Source organism: Engystomops pustulosus, chromosome 4 (assembly GCF_040894005.1).
Source record: "Engystomops pustulosus chromosome 4, aEngPut4.maternal, whole genome shotgun sequence".
NCBI classification, from domain to species: Eukaryota; Metazoa; Chordata; class Amphibia; order Anura; family Leptodactylidae; genus Engystomops; species Engystomops pustulosus.
In genome coordinates, this window is record NC_092414.1 from 202,468,802 (window position 1) to 202,488,750 (window position 19,949).

General features: G+C 44.6%; 1 protein-coding gene across 5 annotated transcripts in view; it reads left to right on the forward strand.

Annotated features, from left to right (window-relative positions):
• Positions 1-19,949, forward strand: part of LOC140125758 (LIM homeobox transcription factor 1-alpha-like) — a 105,626-nt gene that overhangs the window by 70,414 nt on the left and 15,263 nt on the right. For all 5 annotated transcript variants that reach the window (XM_072144627.1, XM_072144623.1, XM_072144624.1 and 2 more), the window contains one exon: positions 4,172-4,352. In XM_072144627.1, coding sequence (XP_072000728.1) covers positions 4,172-4,352 — 181 coding nt within the window. The remainder of the gene's footprint in view (positions 1-4,171; positions 4,353-19,949) is intronic.

The window sequence follows — 19,949 nt, forward strand, 5'->3', positions numbered from 1 at the left end:
ATGGGATAAAGGTCTCTAGCACTCGACCTGTTGTTGGAATTGGCCCAGAAGTTGCAGTTCCAATCACAGCATTGCCTTGTTCAGAAGAAGTTGTTTTAGTTCCCTGGATTACCTCTTGAAACACAACCAATAGAGCTCTAGAGTTAGTAGTAATCCTTCATGGATTCGTAAGTTGATGCAAATTTAGTCATTAGGGCCTAACCAAGCCTAAGTATCACAACGATGAGCATGAAAGTAGTTGTAACTTCTTAGTACCTCTCTAGTAGAGATGAGTGGACCTGAACTTTAAGTTCAAGTTCAGCTGGCACAACCCCATCTGGCTTTTACCTAATCACTGAGTTGGCATGGTAAGTCAACCTCTTAGACACTTAAGGAGATTTTCGAGCCAAACAAATTGCTAACCTATTAACAACCAGTACACAGAGAATAGAGCTATCTGTTTGTCGCGCCAGCCGATACACAGCTGATCTGTGGGGGTGGCTATCTGTTGGGCAAGGATAGGCCATCAATATTTGGGGCAACCACAAAATAGGTTATAAATGTCTATAAATGTAGACCGCTGCTGGGCCCATCACTGGTAGCTAGAACGTGGGTTTGACTGTATGGAAGGGGGGTAGGGCATGCATGTTGCCGCTATAATTAATGTCTTAGCTATTTTCACCAGTCCTGTAGGCAGTAGATCTAGTGGCAAGGCACATCCTGAGCAATTAATTTTTTTTTGGTTATAAGGGCAGGCAGTTGGTCATGTGGCTTATAGAAAACGCTGTACTTGGAGAACAGATCTCATATATTTGGAAAGTTAACAAAATTTTTTATATGACTTATAATCTGAAAAATAAAAAAAATAATATTCACCTTGTACCTTTGTGTATGTTGTTAGTAGCTGAACTTATTTAATGGATTTATAGTCAGAGATTATAGCTTCTTCAAGGGCATTGGGGTGTGTCCTCACACTGCTGTGCTCTTAGCTCTCTGAATTGAACTTAGCTCTCACCACACCCCTTCCCCTTAGATCTCTGTGACTGCTGTAGTATTCAACTGAAAGCATGCTAGATGCTGGCGGTGATCAATGGGTTCTGCGGCGGCGATCTGTGCTAGCAGGTCTTATCGGTGGGTGTTTGCAGCAATATGCAGCAAATACTCACCGGCTATGGGCTCAGCCCGTGAGTCCTATCCAATCACTCGCAGCCGACGTGTGATATGCTACTACATCATGCGTCGGTAAGGGGTAAAGGGAACCTGACATCAACAAAAAGCACAATAAAACTTACTCGCACCCACACTGTGCCTTTATTAAGAAGTGGAGCACTGACTTCCCAGCTTAGGCCTGCCGCCTCCCACCAGTAAAATAGTTCCCCAAACTCTTTCTGCCTCTGTCTATATTGGCTTCGCCCACTGGTGGGTGGCTCTGTCCCACCACTGCTTGGCCTCACTCATCGCGCGTTACATGAAATGGTGACAAGATCTGCAGTTTCCCCACACAGCTCACTGCCAAATTCACCTTGCAGTGACATGGACAGCATTGTGGTAAGGAACGGAAGTGGACAGGGAGAAGACTTCATGTCTACTTAGGCTGAGATTTCAAAAGACACTGAGCTGACAATCAAAAGAAGGAGGCGTGGTTTACTGGCAAAATGTGACTCTTCTCTTCAGAAGTTGACTCACGTCTACTCATTTACAGGGGGTGATAATTTTAGGTGATTTGGGCAGAAATTTAACCCTGTATTACTGGTGTGAGGAATAAAAGTCTAGTGACAGGTCTTCTTTAAGGACAACCCTACGAAATCTGTATCTCCAGTTGCACTTGTCGTTCAATTTCTGCTAATATTTTTTAGTGTATAGTAAACATATGATATCCCCCGAAACCAAAAAATCATGATTCATACCTTCGGCACTGCAAGGAGTTAACAGCGTTGAGGTGAAAAAGTTGAAGCTCGCTCCCCTTGTGTTTGTACTGAAGATTGACTTTATGAAGGTCAAGTTTAGCCCTGTGTACATAGGATGGATATTCTCTCTGCCTCCACATTTCCAATGCTTCATCACTAACTTTGAAGGGATGCCAGAGATGAAGCACCAGATAAAATCACACACAAACCTCCATGCTCTTATTTCCTGTGGTAAACAGATGTATTTGGGTTTTACACTTGACTACAGATAATATGATGCCGGTTGGAGAGGGATGGGGAACATTCATCACATTATATTTTATTATTATTAATATTTTTTATTTATAGGGCAAAGGTGACATTTTTGTTCAGACTCAAAGTGTAACTTCTTTCCATCTCCTTCTCCTATACCATCTTAATGTAATAGCAGGTTTTATTTTTAAAAAATATTTCCAATTGAAAGTATAATATATAACAAATGTATAGAGAATATAAAAATGTGTGGATTTTACATTGTAGAGACATCGAGGTCCTATCTATCCATCGGAAAGGTGATCCATATCAGATTCGTGGGCTCCTGCAGCAGTCAGCTGATACCGGCACCTTCCTGGTATCAGTATAATAACAGAGAACAGATCTAGAAGTACAGCTCCATTCCCTGTACAGTGGCCAGTGTCGGGTACTGTAGCTCAGCTACTGTTCAAATGAATGAGTGCTAAGCTGCAGTTCCCAGTTCCTGCCACTATACAAGGAATAGAGTTGGATGTCCGCTTCTGATCTGGAGAGGTCAATCATTTCGTTACACTGATTGCTAAGACGGGCGATTAAAGAATAGTGTGGCCTCCTTCACACATTGGGGACATGTCAGGACTTGTACGCCAATTTTCTGACATACATGCCCTGAAATAATAGCAAATACTAGCGAACCACCGGCAATTGCAATGGTTTCCCCCTTTTACGCCATCTCTAGGCCAAGTGGGCATGAAGGGGGTGCATGGGGCATTCCTGCTCTGCTCCTGCCCACTTGTTATGGCCTAGCTCATGGTTGTGCCATGCTTGATGGTTCGAGAGGCTGGAGCCTGCTGATGTATCTGGAGGCGCCGAAGGGGCAGGAACTTCACCATACCCCGTTACGCCATTGTACGATAGCCATCTCCCATTAATGGTGTTTACACCACAACTTTACAAAGATTAGCAGTCATTTTTATTTCTGGCTCTAAAACATCTTCCCCTACAAGAAGTTGCTTGAGTAAAGCTTCCTACCTTGCAGGTTTTTTTAAGGTGTTTCCTTTCTGTTGCCGATTCTGCTTCTTACCTGTCTTTCACCTCTGCTTGTTACGTGACTATGATCCATCAATAACCGTATTGCAGAAACTCTCTCTGCCTGCAATGCTGCGTGTCCTCACACTGCTGTTCTATGCTCTCTACATTGTATCATCACACAGACCCTCCCCTCTGCTATGATTGGCTGATTTAGTATTAGTATGAACCTTGTTTTAGCTTTTTTTTTTAAACAGAAAGAGGATGAAAAAAGTTAATTGCAGAGAGCTAAGGGCATAGCAGTGTGAGGACACGCCTTCAATGCACTTGGAAAAGCAAAAATCTCTTCCAGTGGTGCCAGCTTAACAGTATAGTTTTAGGTAGGACAATGGTGCAGATTTACTTACCTGGTCCAGTCGCGATCCAGCAGCGCGTTCTCCGACGCGGATTCGGGTTCTGCCGGGATTCACTAAGGTGGTGCGCCCGATGTCCAATAGGTGTCGCTGCTGCGCTGAAGTCCGCCGGAGTTCACCTCCTACGTCCCAGTGTATGTGAGTGCTATTTTTGCGACACAATTTTTTTTTTTTTAATTCTGCAGATTTTTTCGAATTCGTCAGGTTTTCCGCCGGCCACGCCCCCCATTTGTGTCGCCTGAAAGCCGTTGCCGATGTGCCACAATCCGATCGCGTGCGCCAAAATCCTGGGGCAATTCGGCGCAAAACGGAAAAATTCGGGAAACCCGGCGGAAAAACGTGATTTGGGCCCTTAGTAAATGAGCCCCAATATCTGTCTGCAGTACCGCATAATAAAATTTGCCTGCACATCCTCTTTAAGAAAGTCATTTTTTTCCCCATAGAACTTGTTGTAGTATTGGATGCCCATAATGTCCATTAGAAATATATTTCCCACTGCTCCGTAGGTCATTTGTTATATAATTCCCAATTCTCATAGAAGTTTATGGTAAGAATAACTTCTGGTAGATGCATAATATCTGAATATTGAGATAAGTTTTAATGTTATTGCAGACCACAAGATGAATGAACCGTGCGCAGGATGCGGATGCGCGATCTCAGACCGGTTCCTGCTCAGAGTGAATGACAGATCCTGGCACGAGTGCTGTGTCAAGTGCACAGCCTGCCTACAAATCCTATCCGGCACCTGTTATTACCGTAACCGTCAGCTGTACTGCAAGGAAGACTACGAAAAGTAAGTGAGCCACATTATTCCCAAAGGAAGGATTCCCCAAATTGTTTTAGTTCAGAAATGTGTATAATAGGGCTGGGTGGCAGATGTTTGGTCAGTGGGATAAGGCTTTGTCTACAGCCAGTTACCTTACAGCCACATACAAGTCTGCTCTATGGTTAGTGGGATAAAGCTTTGTCTACAGCCAGTTACCTTACAGCCACATACAAGTCTGCTCTATGGTGAGTGGGATAAGGCGTTGGATACAGCCACTTACCTTACAGCCACATACAAGTCTGCTCTATGGTGAGTGGGATAAGGCTTCGGATACAGCCAGTTACCTTACAGCCACATACAAGTCTGCTCTATGGTGAGTGGGATAAGGCGTTGGATACAGCCAGTTACCTTACAGCCACATACAAGTCTGCTCTATGGTGAGTGGGATAAGGCGTTGGATACAGCCAGTTACCTTACAGCCACATACAAGTCTGCTCTATGGTGAGTGGAATAAGGCTTCGGATACAGCCACTTACCTTACAGCCACATACAACTCTGCTCTATGGTGAGTGGGATAAGGCGTTGGATACAGCCAGTTACCTTACAGCCACATACAAGTCTGCTCTATGGTGAGTGGGATAAGGCTTCGGATACAGCCAGTTACCTTACAGCCACATACAAGTCTGCTCTATGGTGAGTGGGATAAGGCTTTGGATACAGCCAGTTACATTACAGCCACATACAAGTCTGCTCTATGGTGAGTGGGATAAGGCGTTGGATACAGCCAGTTACCTTACAGCCACATACAAGTCTGCTCTATGGTGAGTAGGATAAGGCTTTGGATACAGCCAGTTACCTTACAGCCACATACAAGTCTGCTCTATGGTTAGTGGGATAAAGCTTTGTCTACAGCCAGTTACCTTACAGCCACATACAAGTCTGCTCTATGGTGAGTGGGATAAGGCGTTGGATACAGCCACTTACCTTACAGCCACATACAAGTCTGCTCTATGGTGAGTGGGATAAGGCTTCGGATACAGCCAGTTACCTTACAGCCACATACAAGTCTGCTCTATGGTGAGTGGGATAAGGCGTTGGATACAGCCAGTTACCTTACAGCCACATACAAGTCTGCTCTATGGTGAGTGGGATAAGGCGTTGGATACAGCCAGTTACCTTACAGCCACATACAAGTCTGCTCTATGGTGAGTGGAATAAGGCTTCGGATACAGCCACTTACCTTACAGCCACATACAACTCTGCTCTATGGTGAGTGGGATAAGGCGTTGGATACAGCCAGTTACCTTACAGCCACATACAAGTCTGCTCTATGGTGAGTGGGATAAGGCTTCGGATACAGCCAGTTACCTTACAGCCACATACAAGTCTGCTCTATGGTGAGTGGGATAAGGCTTTGGATACAGCCAGTTACATTACAGCCACATACAAGTCTGCTCTATGGTGAGTGGGATAAGGCATTGGATACAGCCACTTACCTTACAGCCACATACAAGTCTGCTCTATGGTGAGTGGGATAAGGCGTTGGATACAGCCAGTTACCTTACAGCTACATACAAGTCTGCTCTATGGTGAGTAGGATAAGGCTTTGGATACAGCCAGTTACCTTACAGCCACATACAAGTCTGCTCTATGGTGAGTGGGATAAGGCTTTGGATACAGCCACTTACCTTACAGCCACATACAAGTCTGCTCTATGGTGCGTGGGATAAGGCTTTGGATACAGCCACTTATCTTACAGCCACATACAAGTCTGATCTATGGTGAGTGGGATAAGGCTTCAACTACAGCCAGTTACCTTACAGCCACATACAAGTCTGCTCTATGGTGAGTGGGATAAGGCTTTGGATACAGCCAGTTACCTTACAGCCACATACAAGTCTGCTCTATGGTGATTGGGATAAGGCTTTGACTACAGCCAGTTACCTTACAGCCACATACAAGTCTGCTCTATAGTGAGTGGGATAAGGCTTTGGATACAGCCACTTACCTTACAGCCACATACAAGTCTGCTCTATGGTGAGTGGGATAAGGCTTTGGATACAGCCAGTTACCTTACAGCCACATACAAGTCTGCTCTAAAATTTAGCAGAATTTCCTTACTGGCATTTCTGAATGAAAATTACTTAAATTATTTTGTCAGTTTTGGATTTAGTGCACCTTCAACTTTTTTTATCAGTGTTTTTAGACTTGAAACTGTCTCAGACTCAAGACCATTAGATTACGCTATATGACGCTTCTATATGTCCTATCATTCAGTGAAGGTGCAATGCAGAGCGAGTGACAGCACAGGGTCTATGTCAAAAAATGGGCCAAAAGTCACGTATGGAATGTCAAAATATATCGGACGAATCAAACAAGGCTGGGAAACTAAATTGTTCAGACACCTGCAGACAGTAGGAAACACAGGATTAAGAGGACAGCGGAGGGGATAACTGTGCGTAAACTAGGAGGAATGAGACATGGATACATTACTTATATATCAGCTCTATGTATATTTTCACTATTTTTACCAGTATGTATTGTTGGAACCATCTAGGGGTCTGTGTGTGAGAATCATCACGTCTCACAGGCTACAGTACAGAGGACCCTTTGCCAGAGAAGAGGCGCTGGTGCACATGGCATTTCCAGGACACCCCACAGAAATTTTACAGAATCAGAGACTTTGACCAAAGAAAATCACATATAAATATAAAACGAAAGTATAAAAATAACATCACTGTGCATTTCACAATCTCCAATCTACGTCTGAATGTGGGAGAAGGAATAAGTAAGATAAACCGGCAGCTGCATCAGGGTCCTTATAAGACCCATGCGATGCGGGGTGATGAAAAGCTTTAATCCCACACGTGGACCCCTTGCCTCTCCCTCTGTCCCAGGCCACAGACTTTCCTTGGCACCTGATTTAAGGCACGAGTGCCCAGACTGAGTCTTATCACTGATGGAGCAGAAACCATTTGATCGTCCATCCCTCCCCCGTATCCAAATGATCTGAAAGCTTTTCTTTTGCCAGATCAAAAAAAAAAAATATAACACATATTAGGTGTGATCTTATTATCAGTTCACCGTGTGGTTTTTTAATGTTTTTGAATAGAAAATACAGGTCTATAGATAAACTGGAGTACTCATGATCAACTCAACAGAATATTTAGGATTAACCCTTTCTTGAGTTGTGTGAAACTTTTTTATAATACAAGACAAATTTTATTTTATATACTTCAGATTATTCATTAGAATGTAAAGAGATATTCTAGGACACATATTCCGATTCTATGGTCAGGCCAACAATATCCCAACATTCCGAACTCCACTCATCAACTATTTGGAGGGATTAGAACATTCTAACACAAATCTGGCACACTGCCAAACTTTGCATAGTGGTTGTTCTTGGTATTACAGCCTTGTGGACTCGAATGGCGAATCAGCTGCAAACAGGCCATGTGACTGATAAATGTGACATCATCGGCCGGTGAACAGATGATGTGTACAGTAATTTATTCCTGGAAAACCCCTTTGGAGGGTGTTGATTATATATAGTGCATATTTACCAGCAATATCACTGTTGTGTATTCAAAAGGATGGATCAAATAGACCTACCGACAGTAATTTAAATATTTGCCAGTGTGGACAGAAGGACTTCTGCCATCCATAACATTTTACCAGTTATCTACTACATAAATGGCCACTGTCTGCAAGTCTACTTTTTAGACTTCATAGAATGTTTTTGCCAGAGAAACAACTGCCGATATCAGCTGATTGTGAAGGTGCAAGGCAGTACTGAATTATATTATAGGTTGTTTGGGAGGTTGCCCGGGGCCCATGCCTTCTAGGGGGCCCATGTTACTCAAACCACCTACTAAATTTTATACTTCGAAGGACCTTTACCGATGAAATCCTCTTATATCTGTTCCTGCTCTCAATACACATGTACACAGGAGGCATTTCAGGACCTTTGAAAGTCATCCAAAGGTCCTCAAACTGCAGATCGAAAGCAGGAGGAAGAGCACATTCTCCATTCCCCAAGAAGTCGATTCTAGTACCAAATGTAGGAAGTGATTTCAGACTTGTAGATGTTATAATATTCATACAACCCAGGGCCCGTGGCAGTTTTAATCTGCCCCTGGTGCAAGGGACCTCCACCAATCAGGTATTAATGACCTATCCTTAGCATAGGTTATATATACTGAATTTTGGACAGCTCATGGAGGGCTACAAAGCAGGTGTAAGATTGAGTCTAACAAGATATTAAATTTCACAATAATTTTTATACATTTTCTTCTTCGATATTCCTGTCTACTTATCAGCAAAGGTTCTGTGCTGTACATGGATCAGGATTTCATAGACCCACCAGGAAAAATTAGTCTGAGAATTTATTGTCTATCAAACCCTAGGACTTGGTTTCCTCCAAAAGTGGGTTGTTGTCTTCTGCTGCAACTTTGGGTCTGAATATTGTGATAGAGGCTTAGCCCCATGGAGTCTCCTAATATTTACAGAACCCAAAAACTGAAACAGAATGGAAAGACCTGTTTTATTAACATTGAAATGAATGGATAACAACAAAAGATGCTCTTCACGTGTCTGTCTGCTAAAAATCTAATTGTGTACAAATGAGATCGTCATAAGGAGCGACAATGGATTGAGTAGTTAATGTTCCCAGTGAAAATATGTTTTATCACTCATACAGATGGATATAGAGCTAATATCCACACAACTAGGTGTTTTCTTGAACAATAAAGAGTGTCCAATGACTGATCCCTCTTTATCCCATTTCCCGCCCGTGCCCGAGATTTGATTGCCATCGCATTGACTTAATTTTTGTTTGACTTCCTGGGTAACCTCTTCCTCGGTTTTAATCCCACATTCTAGAAATGTAATTAAACGCTCCTCATACATGTTTAATATCTTCCCTCTCCCTCTGACTTTATTACTGCTGTAATAAAAGACAATTTTGAGAGCGGTCTCATGGGCATTCCTCTTCCCTCGTGGTAATAGCCTCTGGCATTTCACCAGAATGCACCTTCACAGGATATTGAGTTGGTCTGAGGTCTTTGTAGAGATCCTGGATAAGAAGATGTGTTTGTACACAACCTCCAAACACAGTTGTGCTTCTGAGAGGGGTAAAGAGATGGAACAGAAGATCCATAAGTATAAATAGAAAGCCTTTGTACTCACTCCTCTCCTTCTAGAAGCAGTATGCTATGGTGGACATTCCACCTACAGGACACATTACATCGGAGATTGTCACAAGAGCTGACAGTAATTGAGATAAACATCAGTTACCTCAAACAGGTGAAAAACATTTAAAAGTTCACATTTACCTCTAGTGGGTTTTCTTCTGGCCGTTTGTGATAGTCCGTCTAATCCTTGGCTTGTGGCGACTGTAGGACCATCAAAAATCTAGGGAAGTTGTCTAAGGCTAAAATATCGACCTGATAATGGCCTTCCATCTTAAAAAGAATTTTTTTGCTCCTGGTCACAGGATCAGGTCGGGTCTCCAACTGATGAAAACTGTACCGCATGAGTTTTTTTGTTTGCCTACTACACACCGCTGTTCGATCCTCAGCAAAGCAAGCTTGACCTTCAAGAGTCCATACATTTGAAAAGTGACCCCACAAAACTAATCTCTTCCTGACCTTCATACATGGCCAAACCCAGTCTTCTTCATTGATTGCACCTCTTTGTCCATCAATAAAATCTTTAATGACTGAAAAAATACTCACTGGCTTGGCCGTACTCCCTCGTCATGTCACGAGCCTTCTCGAAAGTCAGCTGGATATGCCTTATTTACGGTAGCACTGAAGCTATTGTTTTCCTTTTCCCACCTTTTTTATATATTTTATACACAGAATCACCATTTCGATTACATACATGCTTATCCAAGTATATATGTCAGATCCACTGGAAGGGACACCGCGTCTGCAGGTCCTTCTACCCTCCATGCTGACAATGCTAGCGGACCTCCCTGAGTTTCTGTGCGTCTCTGCACTGGCTCTGCCCCCTGTCCGCAGCAAGTTACCCCTGCTGCACGCGCGGGGCAGCGGGCATCCAGAACGCGTGCTCTTTAGGGAAGTTAAAGCTGTCTGTCTTCTAAATCAGCCTGGATTCCTGCTCCTATGGGATTCTGGGGGCGGATCTCAGGCTGCATAAATTGGATCTGGACCTTCCATCTGTGCCAGTGTTTGTCCTTCTGGACAGCCGCTGGATTCCTGGTCTGATCCCCTTTAACGTTGTTGCTTCACCCCGGTATTGTATTCTCCAATTAGGTTACTTTTGCTTGTCTAGCGGTTTTGGCCGTGACGTACCCCCTGGTGTGCCTGTACATCTTTAGTTTCTTATGCTGTCTTGAATTCTGCTTGTTTCATCATTGTTCTACCTGTTTCTTCCCTCTGTCTGAATACTGTCCTAACACTCACACTGCAGTTTTCTGTCCATACCACCTCACAGCGGCTAACAGACCTATTTAGGTTCCTCTCACCTCCCAGGGCCTTGCAGGGTAGTTAGGAGGTTCCTGCGGCAGAGGCTTCCTACCTTCAAGGGGGTTTCTGCCTTGGTAGGGTCTAATCTGTAGATCAGTGCAGTTTGCCCTCTTTCTAGGTTCTCTCAGCCTGCACTCAGACTAGTGTGGTAGTTTGTTTTGTGTACAGTATTCCAGTCGTGAGTTTTTCCTAACAATATATGTGTATGGAGAACTAGAAGGAAAAGTTATCAACCAGTGGTTTCGCAACTTTCGTGGAAGAAATGTCTATAACCCTACAATAAAATTATCCCATGTCACAAACTTCATTATTACTGATTATTTCCCTCGTTACTGTAAAGTTCTACAGGATTTACTGGACTGGCCAACGGTTACATAGCCCAACTATACCCATAGTCTTTGGCTAAATATGTTGTTTAGGTTGATAAAAATTACTTTCTAATAGGGAGCTAATTGGGAGAAAGTTTTCAGCTTCACAATGAACAAAATTTGGTTATACACATTTAATAGCAGATGGCCAAGTAGCTTCTAGGTCGAACCCATCATCGACATTTATGTTCTGTATTTCATACACATTAGATTGTCAAGCGGTCTAATAAGTATGGCCAACGTAGGATACAACATTAAAGAACATCTATATTTCTCTAAATGCCTATTGGATTGAATTGTTCGTCAATAATTAATATTCATCCGCAGCATTGCAGCCCTGCAGCGATCATCTGTTCAACCCATCATAAACAAAGTGCATCAAGACAGAAGCAGATGACTCCATGCTATGGCTCACAATAACTTCAATATGAATTGAATTGACCAAATACATTAACAAAACTCTGACCTTGGGGCATATTTATCTAGCACCCACCTATTTATCAATCACCCACCTTCACGCGAGTGGGGCATGAAGAGGCCTGAACGGGGGGTGCGGCCAGCCGAGCGGAGGGCACGACCGGCTGGGAGTGGGGCGTTATTGTCCCCGCGCCGGCGCACACACTGCCGCCGGCTACTTTTGATATGCTTCCGCCTCTTGATGTATGCCGCTGCGAATATGCAACGACGGGGCTATCATACGCTGGCGCTCCAATATGCCCCCTTGAGTCTATTTCAGTCAAAGGTCTATCATCCCCCCCATTGTTTCTAGCAGTCACACGATTGGAGGAGGTTTACGCCTGTCGTTCGTATATATCTACCCCCTCCTCTTTGTTGTTGTCAGTACTTGCACAATTGTTATCAATATAAAACATTATAAGACATCCTTTGCTGCTGCAGAACCTCTTTATGTCTGTTGATCACATGGCTATCCGCACCCAATAGCTCCTGGTACCAAAGACTCAATATGATTGATGTCTGAGCGATGGGGATTTTCTGTGATCCTATCTTGCCTTGTTATTATGGACCATGGGAGAAACTATGTACCATATGATATTACATACATGACATACTGTATACTATTATTATATGATATACCAGACTGTTATATGGGAAAAGAATATATCAGAATACGCAGGCAATGAACACCCATGCCGCTAGAAGCCGGGGACGGCATGTTTTACCAGTACAGCCTCCTTCATCTATCGCAGGTCCCAGAGGGAGAGACTTTTATTAGCATCCAGCAGCAATAAGCCCGGGCCGCAAAGGGTTCTGGGAGATTTTAATAAAGAAGACAAGGCTGTGAAATGTAATCAAATGTCTGATCAGATTACCTGATGCCTTAGAGTCACAGATCTCATAAAATCGTAGGGACGTCACTTACTCAAACACTCGGTAAGAGAGGGAGAAGCTCGGGAAGTCTACTGCTCAGTATGATAATACCTGCTTCATAGATAGTGCCCTGCCTTTTAGGAAACCTTCCAGGATTTAAAGGAGAAGGAGGTCATTTAACCTATCAATGTCCAGAGATGTTTAGTCATGCAGGCCAGATATAAGACCACAAAAGGATGACAAAATGGTATCACTGTCCTGGTGCCCCCATAGTCCACTCAGCTATAAAAGAAACAAGATTGGGGGGGGGGGAGAGCCTGCAGTCAAACCAAGGTCCAGGAGCCTTAGGAGGCCATAAGGTGTCTTCACCCCAGTAGCAGATCTAATATGACTGGGGCCCATGGCTTCTCCGGTGTACATGACCACCTAAACCAACCAGCAAGTTTGATTTTGCCTTGTAGAGATTAAATAGGTGTTCCTGCTCTTGAAACACATGTATATAAGAGCCCTGTCAGGACCTTTAAAGGTCCGTAAACTGCAAAACTCTTAGGAGATCCACATCCTCCTTTCCCAAGTAGCTTGAATCTGGTACCATATGTGGGAAGTCAATGTTCAACCAATAAAAAATTTGAGTTTTTTTTTTTGGGGGGGGGGGTCAGCATTTTCATATTTCCCATTTTGATCTTCCCATGGCTGCCTCATATGAAGGGAACATTACTGTAAATAATATGGTATAGTTGGGGGCTTGGTACAGATTCTGCATTAGCGCCAGAAGCTTTGATGTATGTATCTTAGTATAGCTCTTATAAACAAGCAGTTATGTGATCTGACTTTAACAGGTTTTTATGCCAATTTTGGACAAAACCCTTACGTGCCGAGAGGCTGTAAGAAAAAATGGTATTCTTACCCTGCTCCAATTCCCTATTTCAGCATCTTGGATCTTATCACATCTCGTGACTGTTTACAGATTTTCCTGGGATTTTTTTTTGCAGTCATGGGACTGCTGTGGCCGATGTGTAGCCCCCAACGACCTCTGTGATATGAAATAAGTCATAACACAGACAAAAAAAACCTATAACTTCACCTAATCCCATAAAATGTAACTTATATTGTAGAAATAATAAATCAAACTGGACAGTCCACGAATGTGCATTGTCCGACGATAATGCCCTGTGCCGTGATTCACTAAGATCATGCGCCTGATATCCTACATGTGACGCTTCCCCGCTCAGGTCCACCGGAGTTCACCTTCTTCTTCCTGGTGCATGTAAGTGCTTGGGCTTACGACACAATTTGAAAGTAAAATCCTGCTCTCAGTCTGAATCAGTTGGATCGTCCGACGGCCCGCCCCCCCCCCCCCAGATTTCTGACGCATGGAAGCAGCGCAGCTGCACCAAAATCCAATCACGTGTTACACAATACCAGTGCAAACCCCTGTTAAATACTTGTCAAATCTGTGCAAATCCTGAAAACCAAGAACAGCCCAACGCAATTGCGATCCGTGAACCTTAGTAAACAAGCCCCTGTGTATCAATGGGAAAAGGGTCAGAATTGCGTGTATTATACAATGTAGTTTGCTAGTTTTAATAGATTGAGTCTGTCCAGTTTGATATATTATAATTTTTTCATATAACTTTTTGTTTCCAGTATTACTACTCCTGTTACTCTGTGGGGCACAGTTTTCATGAGCGAAACAAGATATATGTCTGGGGCCACAATGCAAGAAATCGAAGCCAAAATCATAGAGGGTCATTTACTAAGGGCCCGAATCGCGTTTTTATGGCGGGTTACCCGCATTTTTTCGTTTTGCGCCGATTTTCCCTGTATTGCTTTGGGATTTTGGCGCACGCGTTCGGATTGTGGCGCATTGGCGCTGGCATGTACGCGAAAATCAGGGGGGCATGGCTGAACGAAAACCCGACCGATTCGGAGAAACCGCTGCATTTTAAAAAAAAAAAAAAGTGTCGCTGGACACGCACTTACCTTCACCCAGCAATGGATCGTGAACACCGGCGGACCTCAGTGGGCTTCAGCGCAGCAGCGACACCTGGTGGACGTCGGAAGAACTGCCTTAGTGAATCGCCGGAAGACCCGAATCCACCGCAGAGAACGCGCCGCTGCATCGCGAATGGACCGGGTAAGTAAATCTGCCCCATTATGTTTTTACTTACACCTATTTTCCAAAATTGTTGGAATTCTCTTAAATATATTCATACAAATGAATATACTTTACAACATAAGTATTGCAGGGCTTTGTTTGGTATGTGAAGTCCTAGGCTGCACTTCTGATGTGTAGTCCATGAGTGAATATAACCAATGGCTGTATAGTAAAGGTTACGACCACAGAACTAGTCTTATAGCATGTGTCAGACAAAATGAAGTGGTCATCTTATATAGGTCATCTTATGTACTATGTTTGAAACCTGGAGTTAACTTTTAAGTATTATTGGTGGCCATTCACATGAGACAGAAATAATTCACATAGGAGGTTCATAGGGGAAGTCACCGAAGCTCATTCACTCTTCATACATAGAAACCCAACGCAGTGGAAGGAAAAAAACACTATTCTAATCCACATTAACATAGAGAATATTTACCTTTCCGATATATTCCAGGCTGATGGTTGAGGAACTGATGAGCAAATTATATTCTGGTTAACAATTTCGGGACACTTTGATCCATATCAGGGCTTATAGGGGTTCATACGCGCCATACATAGTCAACAGCCAAAGGACACAAAGGATCTTTCTGGGGGTGTTTTTAAAAAAAAAAAAAAAAAAAGACCAATCCAAAAAGAAAGATATTTCTTAAGAATGAAAGATTTTTTTTTTCATTCAACTATCAGATGAGAACCTCTCAGCCGACTCATTTCCTGGCACTTGTATCCAGCTCAGAGCTGTGGTATGGTGTGGATTCACAGACTTACACAGCTGCTCCTATAAATCTCAGTAGGGCAGCCGGAGATACAGAACCTTACGAAAGTATTCGCGCCCCCCCCCCCCTTGAACTTTTCTACCTTTTGCCACATTTCAGGATTCAAACATAAAGATATAAAATTGTCAATTGGTGAAGAATCAACAACAATGGGAGACAGTTGTGAAGTGGAATGCAATTTATTGGATATTTTAAACTTTTGTAAAAAAAAACCCCCCAAAAACTGAAAAGTAGGACGTGCAATATTATTCGGCCCCTTTACTTTAAGTGCAGTGAACTCCCTCCAGAAGTTCAGTCTCTGATCTCTGATGATCCAATGTTGTCGTAAAGGACTGATGATGATAAATATAATCCACCTGTGTATTAAGTCCCTGTATAAAATCACCTGCTCCGTGATAGTCTCAGGGTGCGGTTACGTTGCAGTTAAAACTGTGTGGCAATCAGTTTTGAGGTGGTTTTAGGTGCAGTTTTGTCAAATTCACAGGGGAAAGACATGAACTGAATGGGTGAATTTGATTTTGAAGGAGAAATCTGTTCCACAAATGTCTTTCACTTGTTAATATAAGAAATATCACCTAAAACCACCCCAAAACTAATTTCTATGCAACGTGTGACCACACTCTCAGGGTTCTGCGTCATAAGGACTAAGGAACACACCAGGTAGGTCGTGATATTGTTGTGGAGAAGTTTAAAGCCGGATTTGGATCCAAAAAGATTTCACAAACTTTAAACATCCCGAGGAGCCGTGTGCAAGTGATCATATTGTATTGGAAGGAGTATCAGACCAAGAGACCCAGGATCCCTCTGGATGAGCTGCAGAGTCTACAGCCGAGGTGGGAGAGTCTGTCCATAGGACAACAAGCAGTCATACAAGGCATAAATCTGGTCTTTATGGAAGACAAGAAGAAGCCATTTCTCAAAGACATCCATAAAAAGTCTTGTTTAAAGTTTGCCACAAGCCACTGGGAGACACCAAACATGTGGAAGAAGATTCTCTGCTCAGATTAAACCAAAATCCAACTTTTTGGCCACAATGCCAAACGATCGAAGACAGCTCATAACCCTGAATGCCCCATTCCCCACTGTCACACATGGCGGGGGCACCATCCCCACTGTCACACATGGTGGTGGCACCATCCCCACTGTCACACATGGTGGAGGCACCATCCCCACTGTCACACATGGTGGGGGCACCATCCCCACTGACACACATGGTGGAGGCACCATCCCCACTGTCACACATGGTGGGGGCACCATCCCCGCTGTCACACATGGTGGGGGCACCATCTCCGCTGTCACACATGGTGGGGGCACCATCCCCACTGTCACACATGGTGGGGGCACCATCCCCACTATCACACATAGTGGGGGCACCATCCCCACTGTCACACATGGTGGGGGCACCATCCCTACTGTCACACATGGTGGGGGCACCATCCCCACTGTCACACATGGTGGAGGCATCATCCCCACTGACACACATGGTGGGGGCACCATCCCCGCTGTCACACATGGTGGTGGCACCATCCCCGCTGTCACACATGGTGGGGGCACCATCCCCGCTGTCACACATGGTGGGGGCACCATCCCCGCTGTCACACATGGTGGGGGCACCATACCCGCTGTCACACATGGTGGGGGCACCATCCCCACTGTCACACATGGTGGGGACACCATCTCCGCTGTCACACATGGTGGGGGCACCATCCCCACTGTCACACATGGTGGAGGCACCATCCCCACTGTCACACATGGTGGGGGCACCATCCCCACTGTCACACATGGTGGGGACACCATCTCCGCTGTCACACATGGTGGGGGCACCATCCCCACTGTCACACATGGTGGGGGCACCATCCCCACTGTCACACATGGTGGGGGCAACATCCCCGCTGTCACACATGGTGGTGGCACCATCCCCGCTGTCACACATGGTGGGGGCACCATCCCCGCTGTCACACATGGTGGGGGCACCATCCCCGCTGTCACACATGGTGGTGGCACCATCCCCGCTGTCACACATGGTGGGGGCACCATCCCCGCTGTCACACATGGTGGGGGCACCATCCCCGCTGTCACACATGGTGGGGGCACCATCCCCGCTGTCACACATGGTGGGGGCACCATCCCCGCTGTCACACATGGTGGGGGCACCATCCCCACTGTCACACATGGTGGGGACACCATCTCCGCTGTCACACATGGTGGGGGCACCATCCCCACTGTCACACATGGTGGAGGCACCATCCCCACTGTCACACATGGTGGGGACACCATCTCCGCTGTCACACATGGTGGGGGCACCATCCCCGCTGTCACACATGGTGGGGGCACCATCCCCACTGTCACACATGGTGGGGGCACCATCCCCACTGTCACACATGGTGGGGGCACCATCCCCACTGTCACACATGGTGGGGGCACCATCCCCACTGTCACACATGGTGGGGGCACCATCCCCACTGTCACACATGGTGGGGGCACCATCATCACTGTCACACATGGTGGGGGCAACATCATGGTTTGGGCTTTTCTTCAGTTGGCAGGGACAGGGAAGATGGTTAAAATACATGACCATTCTGGAAGAAAGCCTGTTGGAGTTTGCAAAAGACCTGAGACTGGGACAGAGATTTATCTTCCGACAAGACAATGGGGGTCATTTACTAAGGGCCCGATTCGCGTTTTTCCGACGTGTTACCCGAATATTTCCGATTTGCGCCGATTTTCCCTGTATTGCCCCGGGATTTTGGCGCACGTGATCGCATCGGCGCCGGCATGCACGCGACGGAAATCGGGGGGCGTGGACGAACGAAAACCCGACGGATTCGGAAAAACCGCCGCATTTAAAACAATAAAAGTGTTGCTTGGGACGCACTTACCTTCACTTGGTCCTGGTTGGTGAATTTCAGGGCATTCGGATGCTTTTCAGCGCAGCAGCGCCACCTGGTGGACGGCGGAGGAACTACCTTGATGAATCCCGGCCGGACCCGAATCCACCGCAGAGAACGCGCCGCTGGAACGCAAACGGACCGGGTAAGTAAATCTGCCCCAATGATCTTGAACATAAAGGAAAATCTACAATGGAAGGTTCACAAATAAACGTATCCAGGTGTTAGAATGGCCAAAGAGCCAAAAACTGCTTTTCACAAATGCTCTCCATCCAACCTCACTGAGAATGGGAAAGAATTTCAGTCTCTGCAAAACTGATAGAGACATCCTTAAAGGATATCTACCACCAGGATCAAAGACGGTATGCAAATCAGCCCGGGGGGCTCCAGGCTCCGTTAACACCTATGGACCCTGGAGCCCCTCTGGTTCATTTGCATACAGTCCGTCATCCTGGTGGTAGATGCCCTTTAAGGGGAGCCTAATAATATTTCAAGCCCTACTTATCAGTTTATTATTTTTTACAAAACTTTAAACATCAATAAATTTCATCCACTTCACAATTGTGTCCCACTAGTTGATTCTTCACCAAAAAATGTCAATTTTATATCTTTATGTTTGGCAAAAGGTAGAAAAGTTCAAGGGGGCCGAATACTTTTGTAAGGAGCTGTACCTGAGCATAGCTGAGCACTGCACTCCGCTTTCACCATCAGTGCCGTTGTAGGGAATAGACGGATGTATGTGACCAGTCCTAGTGGGCAGACCACCAAAAACATCTCAAAAACATAACATTTTTGTCTTCTTTTTGAAGGCTTTACTATGACTTCTGTTATTCCCATCTAGCTTTGTCTCCATCATAATGCTGTTTCCATAACTCCCGGAAGTTACAGAAACAGCATAGCTCCTGCTGAAGTACTTTTCTTATGGGACATTAGGTGAGTCAGTGTGACGGTTTTACATACCATCAGTGTATGTAACTTTCAAAGTTGTTTTATGCCTAATGCTGAATCTCAGAGAATATAAGGACTCATTGTAATTTTGTCACTGATCTTGACAGGGCCGGTGTTAGACAAAGTGGGGCCCTGGGTAAAACTAAAAGTGGGGGCCCCAAAATAAAACTATTTTATGAACAGTTTCATTCAGTAAGAGGCTCCCTTAGCCCTGCACAATAATAACATTTTGTAGTGTGTAACATGGGACTGTAGGAGAATTTTAAAGGAGATGAGTGGAAGATAAATATGAAAGAAGATATAGATTTATAGATACATAAATATCATGTAGATTATAGATAGATATGAGAGATAGATAGATAGATAGATAGATAGATGGATAGATAGATAATATATAGGTAGAAGATATATAGATAACTAGATAATAGACAAAATGGATAGATATATTGATAGGAAATAGACAAGTTATAGGAGATAGATAACTAGACAGATAGATTATAGATATATAGGCCGGAGACAGATCATAGATATGTAGACAAGAGATGACAAGCATCTTCACCTGGGCATTCAACCAATGGATATTAAAAGAGCGATACATCCTCTGCTTACAAAAGTCCACATGCAGGGGGCCCCTTTAGGACAGGGAACCCTGGACAAATGCCC